At 44.8% G+C, this 24,871-nt stretch overlaps 2 protein-coding genes across 2 annotated transcripts; one reads left to right on the top strand and one right to left on the bottom strand.

The window, feature by feature from the left end:
- The first annotated feature begins 1,091 nt into the window (after positions 1 to 1,091).
- Positions 1,092 to 18,836, top strand: LOC120047182 (dyslexia-associated protein KIAA0319-like). Its single transcript, XM_038992713.1, has 18 exons — positions 1,092 to 1,098; positions 1,328 to 1,405; positions 2,387 to 3,045; positions 3,654 to 3,825; positions 3,992 to 4,054; positions 4,184 to 4,276; positions 6,841 to 6,973; positions 7,362 to 7,567; positions 7,766 to 7,931; positions 8,043 to 8,191; positions 8,494 to 8,645; positions 8,761 to 8,899; positions 9,029 to 9,188; positions 9,288 to 9,424; positions 9,654 to 9,776; positions 9,886 to 9,976; positions 17,200 to 17,288; positions 17,379 to 18,836. Exons 1-18 carry the CDS (start codon positions 1,092 to 1,094, stop codon positions 17,534 to 17,536), a joined length of 2,775 nt encoding a protein of 924 aa, XP_038848641.1. The 3' UTR covers positions 17,537 to 18,836.
- Positions 18,837 to 19,217: 381 nt separating this feature from the next.
- On the bottom strand, positions 19,218 to 24,711 carry LOC120048454 (succinate-semialdehyde dehydrogenase, mitochondrial-like). The gene is made up of 10 exons (XM_038994432.1): positions 24,025 to 24,711; positions 23,026 to 23,109; positions 22,751 to 22,921; positions 22,501 to 22,617; positions 22,247 to 22,390; positions 21,958 to 22,101; positions 21,644 to 21,802; positions 21,357 to 21,520; positions 21,195 to 21,253; positions 19,218 to 21,016 (listed from the first exon to the last, which is right to left on the bottom strand). The coding sequence occupies exons 1-10, from the start codon at positions 24,304 to 24,306 to the stop codon at positions 20,805 to 20,807; spliced, it is 1,536 nt and encodes a 511-aa protein (XP_038850360.1). The 5' UTR covers positions 24,307 to 24,711; the 3' UTR covers positions 19,218 to 20,804.
- Positions 24,712 to 24,871: the final 160 nt, after the last annotated feature.

The following is a 24,871-nucleotide window of genomic DNA, read 5'->3' as shown; positions in this document are numbered from 1 at the left end:
ATATCAGTGCGCATTAATTTTGCTCAGCTGCAGATCAAATTGCCTCTCGAGACACACCACCACCCAGCCGGCTGCGCCCAAAAGAGCTACAAAGGATGTCTACTGGTAACAGCAGCAGGGGAACAGCGGAGAAGGATGGTACAGTAGCTGGCGTGAACAAGACAGTGGCAACCGAGCCGAGCTAAGCGTATTTCGACTGCACAGTGTCTGAGCGCCGGGACACTACACCCCCTAATTTGTATTTTCGACTGGAACAACGACGTTCACTTCTAACGGTATTTGGATACATTTTTGCACCCTTCATCCTTGGTGAGTGTCTCACGTGTAGCTACATCTTTCGCAAGTGCTGTATGAGCAGTAACAGGTATGAATGAGCAGTAACAGTGCTGTAGGGCTGCTTTGAATAGTTGAACTGCTCTGGCTTGCTCGGTAGTATTTATTTAAATGCGATATCCTGTTGTAGTAGGCTACACAGTCGAACCATGTTATCCCCTCAACAACCGTGAGGTTAGTAGGCTAGACGTTAGCTTCTAGAATACTGTAGCAGACCCCAGTCTAGAAAAAAAGTTGGTTGCGTCAATATCAAAGGCCTCATAAACCCCTTTTTCTCCACTACCTCTCTCGCCGAGGGTAGTGCTGTCCTTGGTGGTGAAACAGCGTTTTATAATATAACGTTAGGGGATCGGGAGAAAGTAAAGGAAATCAGCTTGTCGACTTTATTGGATGTAGTGTTTTAGTGCGACCACACATTACCAATATGTTAGGTTTACTCATGATTAAGTAATTGATTGATTAATTAGTTATTTAGAGCCTAATATGGTGTCAGCTTATTCAGTGACTTTCTCAGCATGGTATACAAAAACCCAGATAATGGGATCAATCCTGAGTTCAAATGCAGTGCTTTGTCCTGAGTTCAAATACAGTGACTAACAGTGACCCTTGATCTTTAGCCCTATATTAGAATAACACTTTATCCTAACCACTACCCTTAACAATTAGCTGAAACAACATAAATATGATAATTGTTTACCTACACAGTAAGCACACAGCAGGGTGACAGTAGTAACAGCTTACCACCAGTAGAGTCCACCATGGGAGGTATGGGCAGAGAGCGATGCTGTGTCATCCTTGCCAAGGATGGAGGAGTCACACACCATCCACTCAACATGAGGCAGGAGGATACTAATGGTCATTCTCTGTGGGTAGGAGAATCCATGTTGCTTTTGTGAGTATCAAAGTGGTCATTGGTAGATACAGTAGGTGATGTGATTATTATTAGTATTATCTGGGACAATGTGTAATGTTTCTGATTTCTTCTGTGTTCCAGGTTTAGATCAGTCTGTCTGGTGCATCATGCAGACAGGAGCTCACCTGCTTCTCGGTCTCATCCTGCACTATGTGGAAGGTTAGGGGACATCTTTAAAATTACATTCTTGTGTCTGTACCTCATGTTAAATGAATATTTTTGCTATGTGTTCTATGTTGTATTGTAGCATTCATAAAGTTAACAAACAGCAGTCATGTTTGGATGGCAGGCAGGCTCAGGGTCAGTGTAGGCAGAGGTCAATAATCCAGAGGTGGGGCAAAGGTACAGGTCAGCAGGCAGGCTCAGGGTCAGGACAGGCAAGGGTCAAAACCAGGAGGGTGCGAAAAAGAGAGACTGGGAAAAGCAGGCGCTGAGGCAAACCACTGGTTGACTTGACAAACCAGACAAACAGAGAACACAGGTATAAATACACAGGGGATAATGGGGAAGATGGGCGACACCCGGAGGGGGGTGGAGACAATCACAAAGACAGGTGAAACAGATCAGGGTGTGACACCCATGTTGTTAAAAAGACAATGGTTTCACTGAGAGATGCTTTTCCCGGGTTAAAATGAACAATTAGTAACAGGATAATGAACCCAAATATGCCCTTTAAGTACCTCCAAAAAGCTTATTGATTCATTCTAAGAGTGGCAGTATATTTGGGTGATGTTTACCAGGATCTGCTTGTGCACTCAATATCCCCTTGTGAGAGCAGCAGAAGAATTACGTTTGCTGTTATTGAGTCCATTTGTTCATTATCGTACACTCGCCACTGTGTTGTGTTCAGTGACACAAAGAAAGCAGCTGATTCCTTGTCCCTCAGTTATCAGAGGATATTGTTGAGAGCTAAGATGTGAGTATACCTAGGCTCACAGTATCAGTGAAGTGATCGCTGAATAATTAATGCTAGTTTTCCTCCGTTTAATGGTTCCATCTGGTTAATGCCTTAGTGGAGCATGTTGGAAGGCGACTCTTCCCACTGTGAAACAAGCTGATTTTATTGCTGACTTTTACTAAATGTAAGCAAAGTATAAGCAAAAGCTGTTTGACCATATATCTTTGTGCTCTGTACCATAGCTGCAGAGGCGTCACAGTGCTGGCAGGGTGCGACCTACTCAGAAGCTGTGGTCTCCCCGGCCCTGAGGAGCAGCAATATCTTGCGGGTGCCGGACGTGTCATCTCTGGTGCAGTGTGCCGAGGCGTGTTGTGATGTGCCCGGTTGTAACCTGGCCTGGCTGTTTGAGCGTCGCTGCTACATCCTCAGCTGCCAGCAGAGGGAGAACTGTCAGCCCAGACAGAGACCTGGAGCTGATTCCTATATGGCCTTCCTGCAGAGAGGATCCCCCCAGACCCTGCTGCTCCAGTCTCTGGTCAGGGGGGAGCCCTACCCCAGTCGCTGGAGGCCCCGCCCCTCTGGGGACGTGGAGGCACTGAAGGACCTAGCCCTGTTAGATGGGCCCCAGATGGATTTTGATGACCCAGGTGGGATGGGTTTGGAATACCCTGAGAGTGAACTTGGCCCTGAGGATAACGGTGGGGATCTTCTAGATTGGCCTGCAGCATTGGAAGGGAGGGATGGTTTCAACCTATCGGAAAGTGAAGGCAGGCTAGTAGGGCTGAGATTTACAACAGAAGGGGCTGAAAGCAGCCTGCCCAGTCCTTCCACTGGGGCAGCTATCAACCAGGGGGCACCCCCCAGTGACCCCACATCTGGCACTACACCTGAAAACAAGAAAGTAAGTTTCAGATGAAACAATGGGCAGGAATCATAACGCAACAAGAAATGATGGCATGGAAAGGGTTTCAGGCAGTATGAGGACCACATGTTTGCCAGGACATGGTGGAAATGATACTGGGTTACATAGATGTTTTATGTTCCATTGATCCAATACAGTGATTAGATTTAGCTCACAATTAGTGGACAAACTGGCCATGAAAACGTAGTCTGTCTAAATTAAGGCAGATAGTTGGAAATATCTCCTGTAAAGACAGCTGGGACATTTTAAATAGGCTTACTTCTCTGAGGTATGATAAACGGTCACCCAGCTGACAGTCTGCATATATATGTGTGTGTGTGTGTGTATGTGTTATTACAGTGACATTTTGCTGACTCAATTGCTCTGTAGTCACATTCACTCAGCGCGCCTGACCTTCACGTATCCTTTGAGAATAGGACATACTGTAATCCACATAGCTTCTCTTGCTAATGTAGGCTTGTCAGCCATTCCCAGGAGGGTGATTTGGAGAGAGGGTTAATTTGGGAATTTGCAATACAGATTCTTTATTAACAAGTCTTGTTTTACTAATACAAATAGTAATGTATTTGCTGTTGTTTTCATTGTAGGATAGTGAACTACAGAACACATCCTTGGCCAGCTCAGGGCCAACATTCACGCCCAAACCACAGAATGACAGTGTTCACTCCTCCCAACCGAGCCAAATAAGGACTTCCCATCCCAATAAAGCCCCATCTCATCTGTCCAGTACTGTACCCCTGACCACATCCACACAGACAGGTACTGCAATTTGTTTTTGTTCATTGGATTTTTTTTTAACCTTAATTGGTGATTGTAGGTAGTCTTTCATATTCTTTGTTCCCCCTGTTACATAACCTGTTTCTATCTCATATTTTCTTGTTTTATTCTCAATCGCTTGTCTCTGTATAATCTGACAATCCTGTAGAGCGAACGTTGCCCAGGGACACAGTGGAACTGATAGCCTCTGTCGGCCCAGAGCCACAAACTGGTACAGTCACAAACACAATGTTTTTTACAAGCATGATCTGAAGTTTATTTCCTGGATTAATTAGAAAGGGCACACAGCAGTCACACATTGCTGACAGTCCTAATGGATGGAATATCTCTTACCTTACAGCGGCGAGAAGGAACCAGACCGCCAAAGCCGTCACCCTCCCAGTAACCCAGGTCGTGTCACTTCCAACCAGCTCAACCATCATCAACGGCAGCCGTATGTATGAAATAGTTGGCTTTGGATGGTGACTAATCTTACCATAATTTTACTATTTACTTTTAGAGTAGGCCTACTAAAGATAAATATATATCAGATGAATGATCAGTCACAGCTCTGATGTACCATAAAACAGACTGATATGAATACAAATACTACACACTGACTGTGTGTGGTTAATGTAAAAGTGTATTTTCAAACTAATAGATGCTGCAAACCTAAACTTAAAAGCAAATGTTGTTAGTGCTTGTGTGTGTATGTGTGATTGGCTACGTGGCTGGGTGCAAATGCATATGAGTAAATATTAATGACTCTAGACTTCTTCTGGCTGGGAGGGATATTGAAGAAGCGTTTGGATTTGGAGTTCTATTCGTTCCATCTGGCTGGCTGCTCTCTTCTGTCCTTTGTTGATAGACGCCTTATCTAACATACTGGCAGAGCCCCCTTCCATCTGGCTGGCTGTTGTCTTCAGTCTGCTGCTGCTGAGGGCGGGTTTCGCCCCGTCGCAGCTTGAGGATCACTTTAGGCCTCTGCAGCTTGCTCCATTTCTTTTCCAGGTCCTTTCTTTTTATTTATGTATTTTTTTTAACTTAATTTCTTTCTTTGTTATGTTGTTCAGCTGCTTCTCTGTCAGTGGGCAGGAAATGTGGCCAGGCACCTGACAGGCACTGCCTTCCACATGCTGCACAGCACTCTGGGACAGGACTGGACACTGTGAGGCCCGCTGGGATAGCTTAGGACATGACACAGCCGTCTGAGATGAGCCTAGACAACCAACCTTCCTCAGGATCATCCTGATTTCATTGGGGTTGATGGGGTCAACAAGCAGGATGGACTCATATAGGACTTTAGCCTTTTGGGGCTTTGACGGGTGGTGCAGGTCACCAGTAGCACTGTGAGCGGCTTCGCCCTTAGAGCCAAGATATGGAGCTGTGACCAGGCTTTTCCCCTTGGAGACCAGCGATTTGACATGTAGGCCACTGTCACGTTGGACCCAGTGATTCTCCTCTGACTTAGATATATGAAATGTGGGGAAAATGCTGATTTCAGTTTACAAGCTGAATTTAAACTATTTCTTATAGCTACAATACATACTGTTTGCTTGACATAGAAAGACTGCGAGGACTTATGGGTTATACCTAATGAACATTAGAACATATTTTAACAGAATGGCTTTCAGGCCAAGCTAGCCTACTTTAACATAATCTTGGGGTAGCACTTTAAAATAAACAATGTCAAATACTGAAAAAAATAGATGCTAGAACAAAACTTCCCAATGAAAGAGGGCAACAGAGAAGCGGCCATTTCCATCGTGGCGTGTATATTCTACTTCTAAACGCCTTATAAATGAACAATTACTGTATTATTGTAAACAAAATAAGCTATCTGTTTCAGATATCGTGTAATTGAATAGTTTGCATATAATACTATATAGCTGGGGTGGCAGGTAGCCTAGTGGTTAAGAGCGTTTAGGCCAGTAACCGAATCCCAGAGCCGACTAGTTGAAAAATCTGTCGATGTGCCCTTGAGCAAGGCACTTAACCCTAGTTGCTCCTGTATTTCGCTCTGGATAAGAGTGTCTGCTAAATTACTAAAATGTAAACGTAAGACCATATTCATTAAATTGAGAAATGGTTTTTGCATCAGTGTGTTCTTTCTTTTCCAAGTTTGTAACAACCTCAATAAATAATTTGTTTTAGATGTTGGGTTCATGTATTATCTAAATATTTATCATCATGACCGTCACCCAAAAATGAGAAATGGAAAGGAGAAATGTTCCCCTGTGGATGTTGAGATGCTGCTGGACATGGTGTTGATGAATCAGTAGAGGGCAGTCTTCCTCTTGTCACCAGAGCAGTAGTATCAGACAGATGAATGAACATTACAGATCGAGGAGTTTAGTCTAATATCAAAATACTGGACTAAGAGCCATTAGGGTATGCACACTCAAATGCTCCAACATTTATAGATGTGAAACAAAAACAATGTTTCAATCGAGGATGAAGATCTGTTTTGGGTCTAAATATTGTCTTACTGCTGTATTTAAATCACGTTAGCCAGTGTCATGCCCTGACCATAGAGAGCCTTTTTATTCTCTATGTTGGTTAGGTCAGGGTGTGACTAGGGTGGGTAATCTAGGTTGTTTTATTTCTATGTTGGCCTGGTATGGTTCCCAATCAGAGGCAGCTGTTTATCGTTGTCTCTGATTGGGGATCATATTTAGGCAGCCATTTCCCCACTGTGTTTTGTGGGATCTTGTTTATGTGTAGTTGCCTGTGAGCACTCCTTAGTTTCACGTATCGGTTGCTTTTTTCTTGTTTTGTGCGTTTCACGAATAAAAATATGTGGAACCCATATCACGCTGCGCCTTGGTCCGAATGTTATTTCTACGATCGTGACAGCCAGTATTTAAATCTGTTGATGAATTTGAGTTTGCAGGTGCTATCCAATTATTTGACTGTCAATTCTATCAAGCACCCACCTAATGAGATATCATGTGCGTCCGTTTACAGAATAGATTTGGCCTATATTATGACTATCTTGTGTTTGATGGTCCCTCACAGAGAGTTCTGATGATGGAGTGATCATCAGCCATCACTGGGAGCAGGTTGGAGGTCCATCCATAGAGCTTGGAGCTTTCTCGGACACACAGATTCTCAACCTATCCAACCTTGCCCCTGGGGAGTACACGTTCAGGTATGGATAGGACCTCTGTGGCCTAAACTTAGGGTCCAAATCAATTTCATCCCAGTCAATTCAAGCCTGAAATTCAAATAGTGAATGAAATAAAATAGTTTGGGTATGCTGCTCTACCATGGAACAAAGGTCAGACTGCACTGATAGTTACAGTGCACGGTCTCTATTAATCATAGTTGGTGTTTAACTAACAGGAATACAGGACCAAAGGTTTTCTTTCTTCTTTAGATAGTTATATCTTCCCTATAAAAAACCTTAGCTGACATTCTTTTTAAATGAAGCCTCATGGAAACGTGACATAGACATTGATGGTAATGTGTAAGCCATTACCATCAATGTTTCCCCACCACAATACAAGAATAGCTGGAATCATCTTGATTTTTTCCAGGTTGACCATTACAGATTCTGCCGGGTTGTCAGACTCCACCATGGCTACAGTGAAGGTCATTCAGTCAGTGGAGAATGACCAAATGCCCTACCCCAGCCATGTCACTCCCACCTCCAGCCCTGGCCTTGCTGCTACCCTGGCCCACAGGCAGGATGACCCTACTGCAGCTACCTCCTCTGTCAGTGCCTCTGTCACTCAGAAGACAGGTAAATTACATAAGGACAGTATTAAGATTATAACAGAGTATCAGATATGTTCTACAACATTGGATTGTCCTCAGGCAGTGTACTTCAGGCATTCCTTTACCTTAGTCCACCTAGTAGTAAACCCAAGGTAAAGCCAAGGGTATCAAAACATGAATAGGACATGTTTCAACAAATTACCTGTTTTTCTCTGTCTCATAGAGAACAAAAGCACCCCCATAGCTGAGGTCAAGGAGTCAAACGGAGCCCCTGTGGCTATAGTGGGTCCTAACAGGCAGCTGACCCTCCCAGTGACCAGCGTCACCTTGGACGGAAGCAGCAGCACTGATGACCACGCCGTCACCAGCTACCACTGGGACACCATCAGGTACCAACGCTGTTCATATAGGTCAACGGTTGAGTCCATAAAAGTCTATAAAGATATGAAGAACAAGCTGAAGAGCCTTCTCACAATGTCATTTTCTGTGTTGTTTTGTAGAGGTCCTCCAGGGTCAAGGACAGAGGGTGTGGACAAGCCCATAGCCATAGTAACGGGCCTCAGAGCGGGCCGCTATACATTTAGTCTGACTGTGAGTGACCAAGAAGGGCTGAAAGACAGTGCCTTGCTCACAGTCAGGGTTCAAGAGGGTAAGAAAACACAGGTTGGCATTTATTGGGATGACTCATGTACTGGAGGCAGCTCTGCAGAGTGGTCCCTAGCTGGCACAGCCACAAAGCAATAAAATGTGATTTTAAACCTAACCTTAACCACACTGCTAACCCTAATGCCTAACCCTAACAATAATTCATGACAATAAACGTCAACCTGCTAAGAAAACACACAATGCTTCAAACACCGCAAAACTGTTCAAAACAAGATGAGACATCATCACCCAGGCTGGTTGAAAATGTTGGTATTCATCTACAGCCTGTTGTCCATCCTCCCTCAGCCAGAAGCCTTCCCCCTGTAGCACATGCCAGCGGTAGCCACACCGTCACCCTGCCCAACAACTCCCTGGTGCTCAGAGGCTCAGTGACGGATGGTGACCCAGGCAAGGTGCACTTCCTCTGGGTCCGGGACAGTCAGAGCCCTGCTGCTGGGGTGAGTGAGAGGAGTCTTGATACTTAGGTATACGGTAAATATAGTTTGAACTTGTAATATGCTGTTAGCTAAACTGGTAGGAAGTAGGAACTACTCTGTCCTGTTGTTCCCCCAGGACGTGCTGTATGGTTCAGAGCAGCAGGCCTCCCTGTACCTGGCCAACTTGGTGGAGGGGACCTATCTGTTCCAGCTGCGTGTCACAGACACCCAGGGACGCAGCAGCATCGCCACAGCCACCATGGAAGTGCGGCCAGGTAGATGTGTGTGTGTTCTCAGACTGTGTTTCCCCACAGACCACGACGAGCATGAGGAGGAAGAGCTGAACAGCACGTACAGCATATGTGTGTTTTGTCAGAGTGGGTATGTTCTCTGTGTGTCCACAGACCCTGGGGGTCGTGAGGAGGTGGAGGTGGAGATGTTGGTGGCGCTGGCCCAGGTGAGTGTGTCACAGAAGGACACAGTGCTCAGACAGTTGGCCGCACTGCTCCACGTCCTGGACAATGACCTACACCTAAGGGGCCTATGGGGACACTCAGATATCAGGTACTGCCCAATGCAGAAAACACATACAAAGCACTCATGTTTTTTTTTAGTTTTTTTTTACACATTGTTCATGTGTATTCTGTGTGTGTGTGTGTGTAGCACAGTGCTGAGGTTCTCAGTGCAGGGTCCTGAGGGGCCAGTCCCTGGTCCTAAACTGGCCATTCTGCTGCGTGGTCAGCTGCTGAGGGAGAAGACTGAATACCTGCTCTTCAGAGTCCTTCGAGTGGATACAGTCAGTGAGTACCACAACACAGAACACCACATCTTACCTTATCATACCATATTATATCAAAGCCTGTTTCAATGTTATAACAACATTATAGACCATATCTGATTATATTACATGAGAGATTAAATTAGACTAGATGACGTCTCATCACTTGGTGACTAAGAAAGCTGTCTGTCTTTGTCCTCTGCCGTGGTGTATGCTGATCCTGTTTGTGTATTGGTGTTCATCCCACACAGTGTGCTTGCTCCGCTGCTCGGGCCATGGGACGTGTGACCCAATCACCAAGGAGTGCGTCTGTGACCCCTTTTGGACAGAGAACCTCATTCGCCGGTTCTTTGGTGATGGAGAGAGCAACTGTGGTGAGCCATGTTCATTCATCGGTCCTGAGAGGACGACATACTTGTTTGCCCCGTCTGCTGTGAGATGCTACATTCACAGTGCCAGTCCTTTCTCTATTCTGTTTGGCAGAGTGGCGGGTTCTCTACTTCATCCTGTCCTTCTTCATGGTCATTGTCTTCATCGTGACAGTCACCTGGACGTGTGTCTACTGCTGCAAAAGGTGACCGTTCCTTTCTTGCTCAGACACACAGCAATGTCCTATATAGATTTTATGATTAGCTGTTTGTTAAAGGCCCAGTGCAGTAAAACATGTGATTTCCTGTGTTTTTATATATATATATAATACCAGTCAAATGTTTGGACACACCTACTCATTCAAGGGTTTTCTTTATTTTTACTATTTTCTACATTGTGGAATAATAGAAGACGTCAGAACTACGAAATAACACATATGGAATCATGTAGTAACCAAAAAAGTGTTAAACAAATCTAAATATATTTTCAATTTGAGATTCTTCAAAGTAGCCACTCTTTGCCTTGATTACAGCTTTGCACACTCGGCATTCTCTCAACCAGCTTCACCTGGAATGCTTTTCCAACAGTCTTGAAGGACTTCCCACATATGCTGAGCACTTGTTGGCTGCTTTTACTTCACTCTGCGGTCCAACTCATCCCAAACCATCTCAATTTGGTTGAGGTCAGGTGATTGTGGAGGCCAGGTCATCTGATGCAGCACTCCATCACTCTCCTTCTTGGTCAAATAGCCCTTACACAGCCTGGAGATGTGTTGGGTCATTGTCCTGTTGAAAAACAAATTATAGTCCCACTAAGTGCAAACCAGATGGAATGGCGTATCGCTGCAGAATGCTGTGGTAGCCATGCTGGTTAAATGTGCCTTGAATTAGAAATAAATCACAGACAGTGTCCCCAGCAAAGCACCCCCACACCATCACACCTCCTCCATGCTTCACAGTGGGAACCACACATGCGGAGATCATCCGTTCACCTACTCTGCGGCTCACAAAGACACAGCAGTTGGAACCAAAAATCTCAAATTTGGACTCATCAGATACAAGGACACATTTCCACCGGTCTAATGTCCATTGCTTGTTTTTTATTTCACATTTATTTAACCAGGTAGGCCAGTTGAGAACAAGTTCTCATTAACAACTGGGACCTGGCCAGGATAAAGCAAAGCAGTGCGACAAAAACAACACAGAGTTACACAAACAAACGTACAGTCAATAACACAATAAAACAATCTATGTACAGTGTGTGCAAATGTAGAAGATTAGGGAGGTAAGACAATAAATAGGCCATAGAAGCGAAATAATTACTTAGCATTAGCATTATTTAGCATTAACACTGGAGTGATAGATGTGCAGATGATGATGTGCAAGTAGAGATACTGGGGTGCAAAATAGCAAGAAGATAAATAACAATATGGGGATGAGGTAGTTGGGTGTGCTATTTACAGATTGGCTGTGTACAGGTACAATGATCGGTAAGCTGCTCTGACAGCTGATGCTTAAAGTTAGAGAGGGAGATATAAGTCTCCAGCTTCAGTGATTTTTGCAATTCGTTACAGTCATTGGCAGCAGAGAACTGGAAGGAAAGGCAGCCAAAGTAAGTGTTGGCTTTGGGGATGCGTGTGCTACGGGTGGGTGTTGCAATGGTGACTAGTGAGCTGAGATAAGGCGGGGCTTTACCTAGCAAAGACTTATAGATGACCTGGAGCCAGTCGGTTTGGCGACGAATATGTAGCGAGGGCCAGCCAACGAGAGCATACAGGTTGCAGTGGTAGGTAGTATATGGAGCTTTGGTGACAAAACGGATGGCACTGTGATAGACTACATCCAGTTTTCTGAGTAGAGTGTTGGAAACTATTTTGTAAATGACATCGTCAAAGTCAAGGATTGGTAGGATAGTCAGTTTTACCAGGCTATTTTTGGCAGCATGGAAGGAGGCTTTGTTGTGAAATAGGAAGCCGATTCTAGATTTAATTTTGGATTGGAGATGCTTACTGTAAGTCTGGAAGGAGAGTTTACAGTCTAACCAGACACCTAATATTTGTAGTTGTCCACATATTCTAAGTCAGAACCATCCCGAGTAGTGATGCTAGTGGGGCGGGCGGGTGCGGGCAGCAATCGGTTGAAGAGCATGCATTTAGTTTTACTAGCAATTAAAAGCAGTTGGAGGCCACGGAAGGAGTGTTGTATGGCATTGAAGCTAATTTAGAGGTTTGTGTCCAAAGAAGGGCCAGATGTATACAGAATGGTGTCGTCTGTGTAGAGCTGGATCAGAGAATCACCAGCAGCAAGAGCGACATCATTCATATATACAGAGAAAAGAATCGGCCCTGTGGTACCCCCAGAGACTGCCAGAGGTCCGAACAATAGGCCCTCTGATTTGACACACTGAACTCTATCTGAGAAGTAGTTGGTGTTGGTGAACCAGGCGAGACAGTCATTTGAGAAACCAAGGCTATTGAGTCTGCCGATAAGAATGTGGTGATTGACAGGGTCGAAAGCCTTGGCCAGGTCAATGAAGACTGCTGCACAGTACTGTCTTTTATCGATGGCGGTTATGATATCGTTTAGGACCTTGAGCGTGGCTGAGGTGCACCCATGACCAGCTCGGGAACCAGATTGCATAGTAGAGAAGGTACGGTGGGATTCGAAATTGTCGGTGATCTGTTTGTTAACTTGGCTTTCGAAGATTTTGGAAAGGCAGGGCAGGATGGATCTAGGTCTATAGCAGTTTGGGTCTAGAGTGTCTCTCCCTTTGAAGCGGGGGATGACCGCGGCAGCTTTCCAATCTTTGGGGATCTCAGACAATACGAAAGAAAGGTTGAACAGGCTAGTAATAGGGGTTGCAACAATTTTGGCGGATCATTTTAGAGAGGGTCCAGATTGTCTAGCCCAGCTGATTTGTAGGGATCCAGATTATGCAGCTCTTTCAGAACATCAGCTATCTGGATTTGGGTGGAGGAGAAGCGGGGGGGGGGGGGGGGGGGGGGGGGTCTTGGGCAAGTTGCTGCAGGGGGTGCAGAGCTGTTGGCCGGGGTAGGGGTAGCTGGGTGGAAAGCATGGCCAGCTGTCGAAAAATGCTTATTGAAATGATCGATTATCGTAGATTTATCGGTGGTGACAGTGTTTCCTAGCCTCAGTGCAGTGTGCAGCTGGGAGGAGGTGCTCTTATTCTCCATGGACTTTACAGTGTCCCAAAACTTTTTGTAATTAGTGCTACAGGATGCAAATTTCTGTTTGAAAAAGCTAGCCTTAGCTTTCCTAACTGTCTGTGTATATTGGTTCCTGACTTCCCTGAAAAGTTGCATATCGCAGGGGCTATTCGATGCTAATGCAGAACGCCACATGTTGCTTTTGTGCTGGTCAAGGGCAGTCAAGTCTGGGGTGAACCAAGGGTTCTTAGTTCTACATTTTTTGAATGGGGCATGCTTATTTAAGGTGGTGAGGAAAGCACTTTTAAAGAGCAACCAGGCATCCTCTACTGACGGGATGAGGTCAATATCCTTCCAGGATACCCGGGCCAGGTCGATTAGAAAGGCCTGCTCGCTGAAGTGTTTTAGGGAGCGTTTGACAGTGATGGGGGGGAGGGGTCGTTTGACCACGGACCCATTACGGACACAGGCAATGAGGCAGTGATTGCTGAGATCCTGGTTGAAGATGGTAGAGTTGTAATTAGAGGGCAAGTTGGTCAGGATGATATCTAAGAGGGTGCCCATAGTTACGGATTTAGGGTTGTACCTGGTTGGTTCCTTGATAATTTGCGTGAGATTGAGATAGCTTAGATTGTAGGACGGCTGGGGTGTTAAGCATATCCCAGTTTAGGTCACCTAACAGTACGAACTCTGAAGATAGATGGGGGCAATCAATTCACATATGGTGTCCAGAGCACAGCTGGGGGCTGAGGGGGGTCTATAACAAGCGGCAACGGTGAGAGACTTGTTTCTGGAAAGGTGGATTTTTAAAAGTAGAAGCTCGAATTGTTTGGGCACAGACCTGGATAGTTTGACAGAACTCTGCAGGCTATCTCTGCAGTAGATTACAACTCCGCCCCCTTTGGCAGTTCGATCTTGTCGGAAAATGTTGTAGTTGGGGATCGAAATTTCAGGATTTTTGATGGCCTCCCTGAGCCAGGATTCAGACACGGCTAGGACATCAGGGTTGGCGGAGTGTGCTAAAGCAGTGAATAAAACAAACTTAGGGAGGAGGCTTCTGATGTTAACATGCTTGAAACCAAGGCTTTTACGGTTACAGAAGTCAACAAATGAGAGCGCCTGGGGAATGGCAGTGGTGCTGGGGGCTGCAGGGCTTGGGTTAACCTTTACATCACCAGAGGAACAGAGGAGGAGTAGGATAAAGGTACGGCTAAAGGCTATAAGAACTGGTCATCCAGTGCATTCAGAACACAGAGTGAAAGGAGCAGATGGAGGTAAGTATAGTGGAGGTAAGCCTAGGCATTGAGTGACAATGAGAGAGGTTTTGTCTCTAGAGGCACCAGTTAAGCGAGGTGAGGTCACCGTGTGTGTGGGGGGTGGGACGAAAGGGCTATCTAAGGCATATTGGGCAGGGCTGGGGGCTCTACAGTGAAATAAGACAATAATCACGAACCAAAACAGCAATAGACAAGGTATATTGACATTAGGGAGAGGCATGTGTAGCCGAGTGATCATAGGGCCCAATGCGTAGCAATAGGTGAGTCAGGGAGCCGATTCAGTAGTCGCTACTACTCTAGGCGAGCTGGAGACACGGCGATTCAGACAGCTAGCGGGCCGGGGATAGCAGATGGGCCTTTGGCAATGTCGCAATGGAAGAGCCTGTTGAAACCACCTCGGACGATTACGTCGGCAGACCAGTCGTGAAGGATTGGCGGGGCTCCGTGTCGGCAGTAAAGGGTCCAGGCCAATTGGCAAAAGAGGTATTGTAGCCCAAGAATTAGCTGGTGGATCTCTTCGGCAAGCCGGGAGATGGGCCTAGCTCGAGGCTAGCCCTAGGCTAACTGGTGCTTGCTTTGGGACAGAGACGTTAGCCAGGAGTAGCCACTCGGATTGCAGCTAGCTAGCTGCGATGATCCGGTGTAAAGGTTCAGAGCTTGCTGTAGGAATCCAGAGATCTGGTAGAGAAAAAGCAGTCCGATATGCTCTGGGTTGATATTGCACTGTGCAGACTAGCAGGTATTGAGCGAGCTGAGGCTGGCTGTTGTCCGAGTTAACGGTTAAGACCGCTAGCAGTGGCTAACTGACTACTAGCTAGTAGCTAGTTAGCTGGCTAACTTCTGATGGGGGTTCCGGTTCTAAAGTATAAAAATAGCAGATCCGTACCACATTGGGTGAGGCGGGTTGCAGGAGAGTATATTCAGTCCGTAGATGGAAAGTGAGATTAAAATATATAATAAATATATACAAGAGAAAACGATATATAAAACTATATATATATATATTTTTACCCCCTTTTTCTCCCCAATTTCGTGGTATCCAGTTGTTAGTCGTTACTGTCTTGTCTCATCGCTACAACTCCCGTACGGGCTCGGGAGAGACGAAGGTCGAGAGCCATGCGTCCTCTGAAACACAACCCAACCAAGCCGCACTGCTTTTTAACACAGTGCGCATCCAACCCGGAAGCCAGCCGCACCAATGTATCGGAGGAAACACCGTATGCCTAGCGACCTGGTCAACGTGCACTGCGCCCGGCCCGCCACAGGAGTCGCTAGAGCGCGATGAGACAAGGATATCCCTACCGGCCAAACCCTCCCTAATCCGGACGACGCTAGGCCAATTGTGCGTCGCCCCATGGACCTCCCAGTCGCGGCCGGCTGCGACAGAGCCTGGGCTCGAACCCAGAGTTTCTGGTGGAAAACTATATTTACACGGGACAAGACAAAACACACGCCCGACTGCTACGCCATCTTGGAAAATCAAGGTGTGTCCAATATCATGTTTCTTGGCCCAAGCAAGTCTCTTTTTCTTATTGGTGTCCTTTAGTAGTGGTTTCTTTGCAGCAATTTGACCACGAAGGTCTGATTCATGCAGTCTCCTCTGAACAGTTGATGTTAAGATGTGTCTGTTACTTGAACTCTGTGAAGCATTTATTTAGGCTGCAATTTCTGAGGCTGGTAACTCTAATGAACGTATCCCCTGCAGCAGAGGTAACTCTGGGTCTTCCTTTCCTGTGGTGTTCCTCATGAGAGCCAGTTTCATCAAACCGCTTGATGGTTTTTGTGACTGCACTTGAAGAAACTTTCAAAGTTCTTGAAATGTACCAGATTGACTTAATGTCTTAAAGTAATGATGGACTGTCGTTTCTCTTTGCTTATTTGAGCTGTTCTTGCCATAACATGGACTTGGTCTTTTACCAAATATGGCTATCTTCTGTATACCCCCTACCTTGTCACAACACAACTGATTGGCTCAAACGCATTAAGAAGGTAAGAAATTCCACAAACTAACTTTGAACAAGGCACACCTGTTAATTGAAATGCATTCCAGGTGACTACCTCATGAAGCTGGTTCAGAGAATGCCAAGAGTGTGCAAAGCTGTCAAAGTAAAGGGTAGCTACTTTGAAGAATCTCAAATATATTTTGATTTATATTGATATTGAATATTGAGATTTTTGGTTCCAACTGCTGTGTTGTGTCTTTGTGAGGCGCAGAGTAGGTGAACGGATGATCTCCGCATGTGTGGTTCCCACCATGACGCATGGAGGAGGAGGTGTGATGGTGCTTTTCTGGGGACACTGTCTGTGATTTATTTCTAATTCAAGGCACACTTAACCAGCATGGCTACCACAGCATTCTGCAGTGATACGCCATTCCATCTGGTTTGCACTTAGTGGGACTATAATTTGTTTTTCAACAGGACAATGACCCAACACATCTCCAGGCTGTGTAAGAGCTATTTGACCAAGAAGGAGAGTGATGGAATGCTGCATCAGGCCTCCACAATCACCCGACCTCAACCAAATTGAGATGGTTTGGGATGAGTTGGGCCGCAGATTGAAGTAAAAGCAGCCAACAAGTGCTCAGCATATGTGGGAACTCCTTCAAGACTGTTGGAAAAGCATTCCAGGTGAAGCTGGTTGAGAGAATGCTGAGTGTGCAAAGCTGTAATCAATGCAAAGCGTGGCTACTTTGAAGAATCTCAAATTGAAAATATATTTTGATTTGTTTAACACGTTTTTGGTTACTACATGATTCCATATGTGTTATTTCATAGTTTGATGTCTTCACTATTATTCTACAATGTAGAAAATAGTAAAAAATAAATGAAAATGGCTATTAGCTAAGAAGCTATTTATGTATCTTTTAGACTATTTGAATTGAAAACAATCACAGTAAGGTACTTGTTACCTGGAAATTATTTGATATTGAGATTTTTTTTTAAAGGCTGCATTGGAACTTTAATAGAAATGTGTTTTGTTTAGGAGGCGCACTATGGTCGGGAAGAACACCAAGTACACTATACTGGACAACATGGACGAACAGGAGAAAATGGAGCTGAGGCCCAAATACAGTAAGTGTCTTATTTTTCATTCAACACATTTCAAACATTTCCTGTGTTTGGTCACCCTGCCATGATCTACCTGGTCTGTGCCCTTCTCAGACATCAAACACAGGAGCACGGAGCACAACTCCAGCCTCATGATGTCCGAGTCAGAGCTGGACAGTGACCAGGACACCATCTTCAGCCGAGACCAACCGGTCCGGAGCAGAAACCGGACCAATGCTCAGGCTGCCCGCAACGGGAACACCTACGGATGAGCAGGAACACACAGAACTGGGGTGGTTATCAGACAACATGAGTGAAACCCACTCTTGGGATTATGGCCGGGGTGCACAGCTCGAGTGCCATAGTGTCTGCTTGTTTTCAGTCTCGTCTTCTATTCAAAAACTGGTTTCGACCAGATGTGTACTTTCTATGACATTCATTGGACAACTCAGCACCAGGGAGATGTGAAAATCCAAGGGCCGTAGAATACTAGTTGGGCATCCCTGGATTCTGGGAACTAACAGTAGCATTGAGTTTACATGCATACAGATTGTTTGAATAATTCAACACTAAGGATGAAGGTGCTCTTTGTGAGGAGCACAGTGAGGTTCTGTGGCCTCACATACTTCTACAGATAACCAGATTGGTGAATGTACATACAACTATCCATTATGCATACTAGTCTACCGACTACTACTGACCTTTAACTTTGCCTTGTTATCCAATAATGTTTTTTTACTGTCATTATTTTATAGGAAATGGAGACAAGCCCAGCCCTGGTTGTGAGCATCTGACGCCTCTCCTGTAACATTTTTGGCAATTTGGATTTGTCAAAATGGCTTGATGGAAAAGTCTCATAATTCTTATGTTTAGTACCCAAAGTCCATCTTGTGATGCTACTCGTGAGTCATTTAATCAAACTCAATTTATCTGTGATCTCTCTCTATGAGTGTCTTGGACTTTGACACAATACAACACAGCATTTTATTGTATTTGAACTACTGTTTTGAGTTAGCACACTTGTCCTCCAAACTAGTTGTATAGTTTTGGTATCTTTCTCAATTTAAAGCTTCTTTATGCTAAATAAGCATAATGGGTCTTATAAATGGGCCTGAAGAAACATAACCAGGCATTTCATGGGACAAGCCATAAAGGTGCCAAAATGCACTATAAGCCTATGGCTAACAGAGACCCTATTATATCCAGGTACTTGGTAATGCATCCTTTCTTCCTTCCCTTGGTAAGATCTATTATCTAACTTGAACATGGTGGGTAACATGCTTTCAATCATTAATTCCTCTGCGTAATGATGGATTCCCCTCCCCCTCATTCAGTGTCAGAGAATGTCTGATTACATGAGTATAGTGCAAAATAATTAGGACAGATGGAATTGATCATTAACATTACTATGTAGGACAGGTAGCCATTGATTGAATGGATCAAATACTTGACATTAAAGCAACATAAGCATGTCCAATGGTTGGTTTACATTTTTTCCCCCGTAAGGGACTGGGGAGATTTCCCCAATATGGACAGAAACACGAACAGCCATGTTATATTCATGGATTTTCCCCATTACACCACCCAATTTTTGGTATTTGCTTAACTAATTACAGCTACCAATGTTTTTACAGATAATATATTGACAAAATTAAACAAATGCATCTAATCAATGAACAGTGTTCTGAATTCTGTGTCATTTTCTTTCCTGTCCAAAATGAGTAGTAAGATATAAGGCAGTTTTTGCCAACCCTGGTCCTCCAGTACCCTCGACAGCACACATTTCTATTCCAACGCTGGACAAGCATACCTGATTCAACTTGTCAACTAATCATCAAGCCCTCAATGTGTTGAATGAGGGTTGTCCAGGGCTACAACAAAAGTGTGTACTGTTGGGGGTACTGGAGGACCAGAGTTGGGAAACACTGATCTAACGTAAACCAATTGATACTGTTTGACAAACAAAGTAACACAGTCATTTATTTTACATTTTCTGAAGTACTCCATTAATATTTACAATGAGTGTCACAACCAGAAAACAGAATTGGTAAAATTATTCAAACGGCACTTGTTTGACAAAGTTTGGCAAGAAACATTACTTCAGTTTCAGAGAACACTACAACATTTACATTGCAGGTTCAGATACAGCACATAGGTGGTACAAACTGTCTGAATATCAAAGGCAGCTCTACTGGATAATATATTGTATGTGGGAATAATAGTTACCAACGACAACATAACCTGTACTAATGTAGTGGCATGGTCTACAATAGGTTTAGTAGTTAGGACAGTTAACTATTTACAGAGGATGTTACACAGTACATTTCATTCTAACTGCTTAGCCCAAAAAAGCTATTCCTCAACGGTTACCAAAATAGTGTCATTCACAATTTCACCACACTATTATCAAGTGACATATGTAATACAACTGGCATCTGGATACAGCCAAGCTCCCTTTTCTAGAAAATAGCCAAATTATAAATAATCTTCCTATTAAAAACAGATTAAGTCTCTTGTGCATATTAATAATCTCAGTATTTGCAAATGATGTGCTTATTAAATCTACCCAACTCTATGCTAGGCTTCAAGTTATATAGTGCTTCTCATTAAGGGCCCAATCCTACATTGAGAACACACATTTGTTCATTTGTATCTCAACATATGATTCAGCCCTAAAGGTCCAAATCGTTATGGGATCCCACAGGTTGGAGACGTCTATGGGGTTGTGTCCAAATACTATTGTGGCTTCCTATCCTCCTTTTTAAGGGGCTACCCTTAAAAAGTTCCAATGCAGCCATTTTTATCTCAACATCAAATAATATCTGGGTAACAAGTACCTTACTGTGATTTTGAACATTTTAATTGAAAACAAAACGAACAAAAATAGCTTCTTAGCAAAGAGCAATTTCTCAAACAAGAATTTTGCTAAGATTGGCTGGGAGTGGCCTGAGTGAGGAGGGGGAAACTGAAAATGAGTGGTTATTGGCAGAGAGGTTTGGAACTCTTTCTTATTGGTCTATTAACCAATTTACCATCTGGTGATGTCACCAGGCAGGCAAAAACTTCAGGCGGTCTTTCCAAACAGCTGTTAAACTAAAAGGGCATGATCACCCTTTTCACAAAATTGATTCAACCTCAGTGTGGAAATATATATATATAAAAAACAGAAAATTCATGTTTTAGACTGCACTAGGTCTTTAACTCTCATTTTAACTAACATGGATAACTGGTTTGGGTTGTCACCATATTGCTTTCCCTTCACCAGTTCTTATAGACCAGTTGTCAGAGAGGATAAGGAGAGGAAACCATGCAACATGGATTTCTCGGCAGAGTGATGAAGGCTCTCAATGAGGATGCGGATCAGACTCACAATAATTTGTGAAGGAATCATATTTGACGATTGTCATCCATTATTGTTGTTGTTTTTTATGTTAAATATGAGTAAGTAACTGTTACTAGAGCATAAGAGTCCTCCCTTTTCCCAAAATCATCGCTTCCTACTTGGGGAAGTCCCGGAGTTTGGGGGGGGGTAGTGTTCCCTCAGGGGGTTAGCCCTCCAAAGCACATGTACTTGACGTCCAGGTACTCCTCAATGCCATACTTGGAGCCCTCACGGCCCAGGCCTGATTGTTTGACCCCGCCGAAGGAGGCCTCTGGGGTGGAGAGGAGACCCTCGTTCACCCCCACCATGCCTACCTCCAGATTCTCCGCCACCCGCCAGATCTGACTGACGTCCTGGGAGAAGAAGTACCCTGGGGGGGTAGCAGAGCGTAGTTGAATGAAACTCAGATTTTGAGATAGACTTTCTATTGACATGAAATAGAGTAATAGAATCAGTAAATCAGACTGGCTCTGTCAAATAATAATTATTATAGGTTTGAGGGGTTTTCAGACATGACAGGAAGGTGCATACAATAATGTTTAGCTCACCTGCTAAACCCACATGAGATGCATTGGCAATGGCAAGTGCTTCCTCCTCTGTGCTAAACCTGTCATAAGGAAAAGACAAACAACTTGAGTTAGCTTCCATTTTAGCATCCATCCACTCTTCAATTGTGATTGAGTTGTCTGATCTCTCCTAGCTCCAATGACCTGATGACAGGCAGGAGAGGACCGAAGGTTTCCTCTCTGGTACACAGCATGTCTGTAGTGACATCAACCATTAGAGTGGGCTGATGGAACGAGCCGTCCAGACGCTTCCCCCCCCTTAGCACCTTGGCCCCCCGCGACACTGCATCCATCACCTGGTGCTCCACCTGGGAGAGACATAGGATATATTAAGGTTATGTAACATATCAGAATATAAACAATATCATGCAGATAATAGTTATAGTATAGCTATAATACAAACACCCACTTGACAGAAGGAACCAGGTTACCTTCTCAGAGGCACGGACATTGATGAGGGGTCCCTGGGTGGTGTTTGGGTCAGAGCCGTGGCCCAGACGGAGCTCTGCGTCCATGGCCTTCCCCAACTTCTCTATGAAGCGATCGTGGATCTTACTCTGGACCAGGAAACGGTTGGAGCAGACACATGTCTATAGGGATCAAAGGGCACATTGAGGGACATGGAGGTTAGGCCACGACTTAAGACTAGAATGACACGCAACATATCGATATGGTGCATTTCACAGTATCCCCCAGTACAGTAGACACAAAATTATTTGTTTTGAGATACCTTCTATTTCAGTACCTGTCCTGAGTTCCTGAACTTGGAGTTCATGGCTCCCGCCACAGCCTTGTCCACATCCGCACTGTCAAACACAATGAAGGGGGCATGGCCACCCAGCTCCATTGAAACCCTCTTGATGGTGTCGGCAGCGTGCTTCAAGAGAATCTGAGGATGGAGTTATCAGGAAGATCACAGGCCTTTTCATTGAAAAATTATCCACCTAGAAGATTTAAGACTAACATGAAATGTATATTGCATTTTCAGGATTAATTAAGCTAACTCTGAAGCCATTCTAGATCAGTGTCCATACCTTTCCAGTGGCAGTGGATCCAGTGAAGGAGACCTTCCCCACCAGGGGGTCTGTGCAGAGGACCATCCCAACAGAGGGAGTCTTCTCTCTGGAGCAGGGAACCACGTTAAACACCCCCGCAGGGATCCCGGCCTGACTTGCCAGCTTTACACACACAAAAAGTAAACATATGAATTAGACAAATGAAGTGTCTCACTATTTGGGACCCAGCCACAGTACACAGTGAGTGTGGTTGTGGAAACGGAAGCACTGACCTCAGCGAGCGCCAGGGCAGAGAGGGGTGTGTCCTCGGCAGGTTTCACCACGACGGTGCAGCCCGCGGCCAGGGCAGCACCCACTTTCCTGGTGATCATAGCACTGGGGAAGTTCCACTGTGGGGGGAGGGGGAAATAGGCTAGATTAGGTGTTCTGCAGGAAGTGAAAAGCATTACATAATTTTAGCTCTCCAGGACCTAAGTTGGACATCCCTGACATATAGTAGATGGATGAAGCATTACAGCTCACCGGAGTGATGATTGAGGCCACACCCACAGGTTGTTTGAGCAGAAGGATCTTACGGTCCTTGGCAGCCGAGGGCACAACATCCCCGTAGACACGGCGCGCCTCCTCAGAGAACCATTCCAAGAAGCCAGCAGCGTAAGCAATCTCCCCCAGGGACTCCTTCATGGGCTTACCCTAAGAGGTGCAGAACACACAAGTGGTTTACAACTCAGAACGAAATACAAATCATTACACGGACAGGGCAGCACCCCTTTTGCATCCAGCAAAACAATACTCACACACTCAAAGGTGATCAGCTTAGCAAGGTCCTCCTTGTTCAACGTCAACAGATCGTACCATTTCCGTAGAAGGACACTTCTTTCCTAAGGAAGAAAACATTAAATCAGATTATGGAATCAGTAAGTTGCATGATCCACAAGAATCTGGAGGACACCGTCTGGTCTTACTAGCGCTTCCTGGAACTAGCAGCTCCTGATAACAGAGATGGAACTTGATGCAACAATGTGTGCTGTGTATTGAAAGTGTATGAGGTGTTGATGTTGAGTGGTGCCTCTGGTTGTTGCCTTTCCACTCACTCAGTCCCTCTCGCACCGAAGCATTGCTTCACATGCATGGCAGCAGAGCATTTATTTGCAAGACGAAAATGGGACAGAGTCGGAAAGGGGGGGGGGGGGGGGGTACAAAGAAGGGGAGGGGGTGTTTGTTGGCTGCATGGACAGAAAACCAGAACAATGAGGCCATCTTTACCAGATCAAAGACAAAACTGTCGTGAACAGGAATCTCCCCAAGCTACAGTATAAGATGTTGGAGTCACTTTGATATTCTCTCAAGGCTCCCTGTTTAGTGATGTACGCTTAGTGGAGTATTAATATGGCAGTGAGTGAGTTGGCTTAATAATTGCATAATCACACAGACAGTAAAAAAACAGCCCTGCAACCTGGAGTGGCTACTTTGCGGGCCAGGCTATTATTGAGCGTACACTACAGTACAGGCCCCAAAACAATGAACCCTGGGGTATAGGCTATGATGCTTGTAATAGATATGGAATTGTGCACTTTGACTGTCTCTATTAGGTTATTATATTCTGCCTAACATGCATGCCAGTCACAATAGTTAGGGAAAGCAGCTGTCACACTGTTGATTTCATGCAACTAGGAAATGTGGGGAAAGCGGTGTTACTGATGAAGGAAAAAAAATATCAAGATGTTATTCACAGAATTGCGGATCGTCAACTGTCAAGTCAACGTTATTTCAGCATAATTAAAGTAGAGGCATACCTTCGCTGTGTGTTGCTTCCAGGAGTAGAATGCCTTGTAGGCTGCGTCCACAGCTAGTTTAGCTTCTGCTGGGCCGCAGTCGGCGACTTTCGCAATCTCTTCCCCCGTCGCTGGGTCCAGCACTGGGAAGGTAGAGGGAGCATTGATCCATTGCCCGTTCACATAGCCCTGCGTTCGGAGAAGCTGAGCGGAAATATCGAGGCTGTATTGCCGATGCATGACCAATGGTAGGCCGACCTGGCGGGGGAGACACCGACTTCTTAGGAGACAGAAACTACCCATAGCACGAGAATAGCTTTGTCCACAAGAGGTTTCAAGTGGAATGCTGTCTCGCTCTGTCAGTCAAAGCAAAACTGCTGCAGTGACTGGTGAATTTCAATAAGGTTGTCGTCCGTGGATAGATACGAGTTTGAACCAGTCTTGAAGGCGGTCGCATTAAACACGTGATCATGCACATGCACGCACGCACGCAATACATTACTGACTAAAACCATAATTCGTGTGTTCCTTCGCTCAAAATAGATACATTGTAAACACAATTATCATTATCGAAAGCAACCAAATGTGTAGCTACATGTATTATTCGTATTGACTGCAAGTGCTACAATACAAAGACAGTATCTAAGATACTAGGCTAGTTATAATTATGAAATAAGCGAAGGTATCGATAGTTTGTTACAGCGTTACATCGTCTGTCTTTCCCATCGCCATTGTTGTGTTTAGTTGGCCAATGCACACGCTCGGATATCTTCTCTTGCGTCCAATAAGAGCCCGCAAACTATAACCAGCTTCCCTGAAATGTAGGCATGTGTACGTTGCATCATTAGTAGTCTTAAGTCTGTCAACG

The sequence above is a fragment of the Salvelinus namaycush genome, chromosome 5 (assembly GCF_016432855.1).
Source record: "Salvelinus namaycush isolate Seneca chromosome 5, SaNama_1.0, whole genome shotgun sequence".
Taxonomy (NCBI): Eukaryota; Metazoa; Chordata; class Actinopteri; order Salmoniformes; family Salmonidae; genus Salvelinus; species Salvelinus namaycush.
Note: the sequence above shows the minus strand (reverse complement) of the source record. Positions and strands in the feature narration are given on the sequence as shown.

Coding starts and splice junctions, on each gene's coding strand:
- LOC120047182 (XM_038992713.1), top strand. Junction 1,406..2,386: donor CATCCTGCACTATGTGGAAG/GTTAGGGGACAT, acceptor TCTGTACCATAG/CTGCAGAGGCGTCACAGTGC. Junction 4,055..4,183: donor CGGCCCAGAGCCACAAACTG/GTACAGTCACAA, acceptor CTTACCTTACAG/CGGCGAGAAGGAACCAGACC.
- LOC120048454 (XM_038994432.1), bottom strand. CDS start 24,306: ATGGGTAGTTTCTGTCTCCTAAGAAGTCGGTGTCTCCCCCGCCAGGTC. Junction 22,391..22,500: donor CTGCCCTGGCGCTCGCTGAG/GTCAGTGCTTCC, acceptor GTGTGTGTAAAG/CTGGCAAGTCAGGCCGGGAT. Junction 21,521..21,643: donor ATGTCCGTGCCTCTGAGAAG/GTAACCTGGTTC, acceptor TGTCTCTCCCAG/GTGGAGCACCAGGTGATGGA.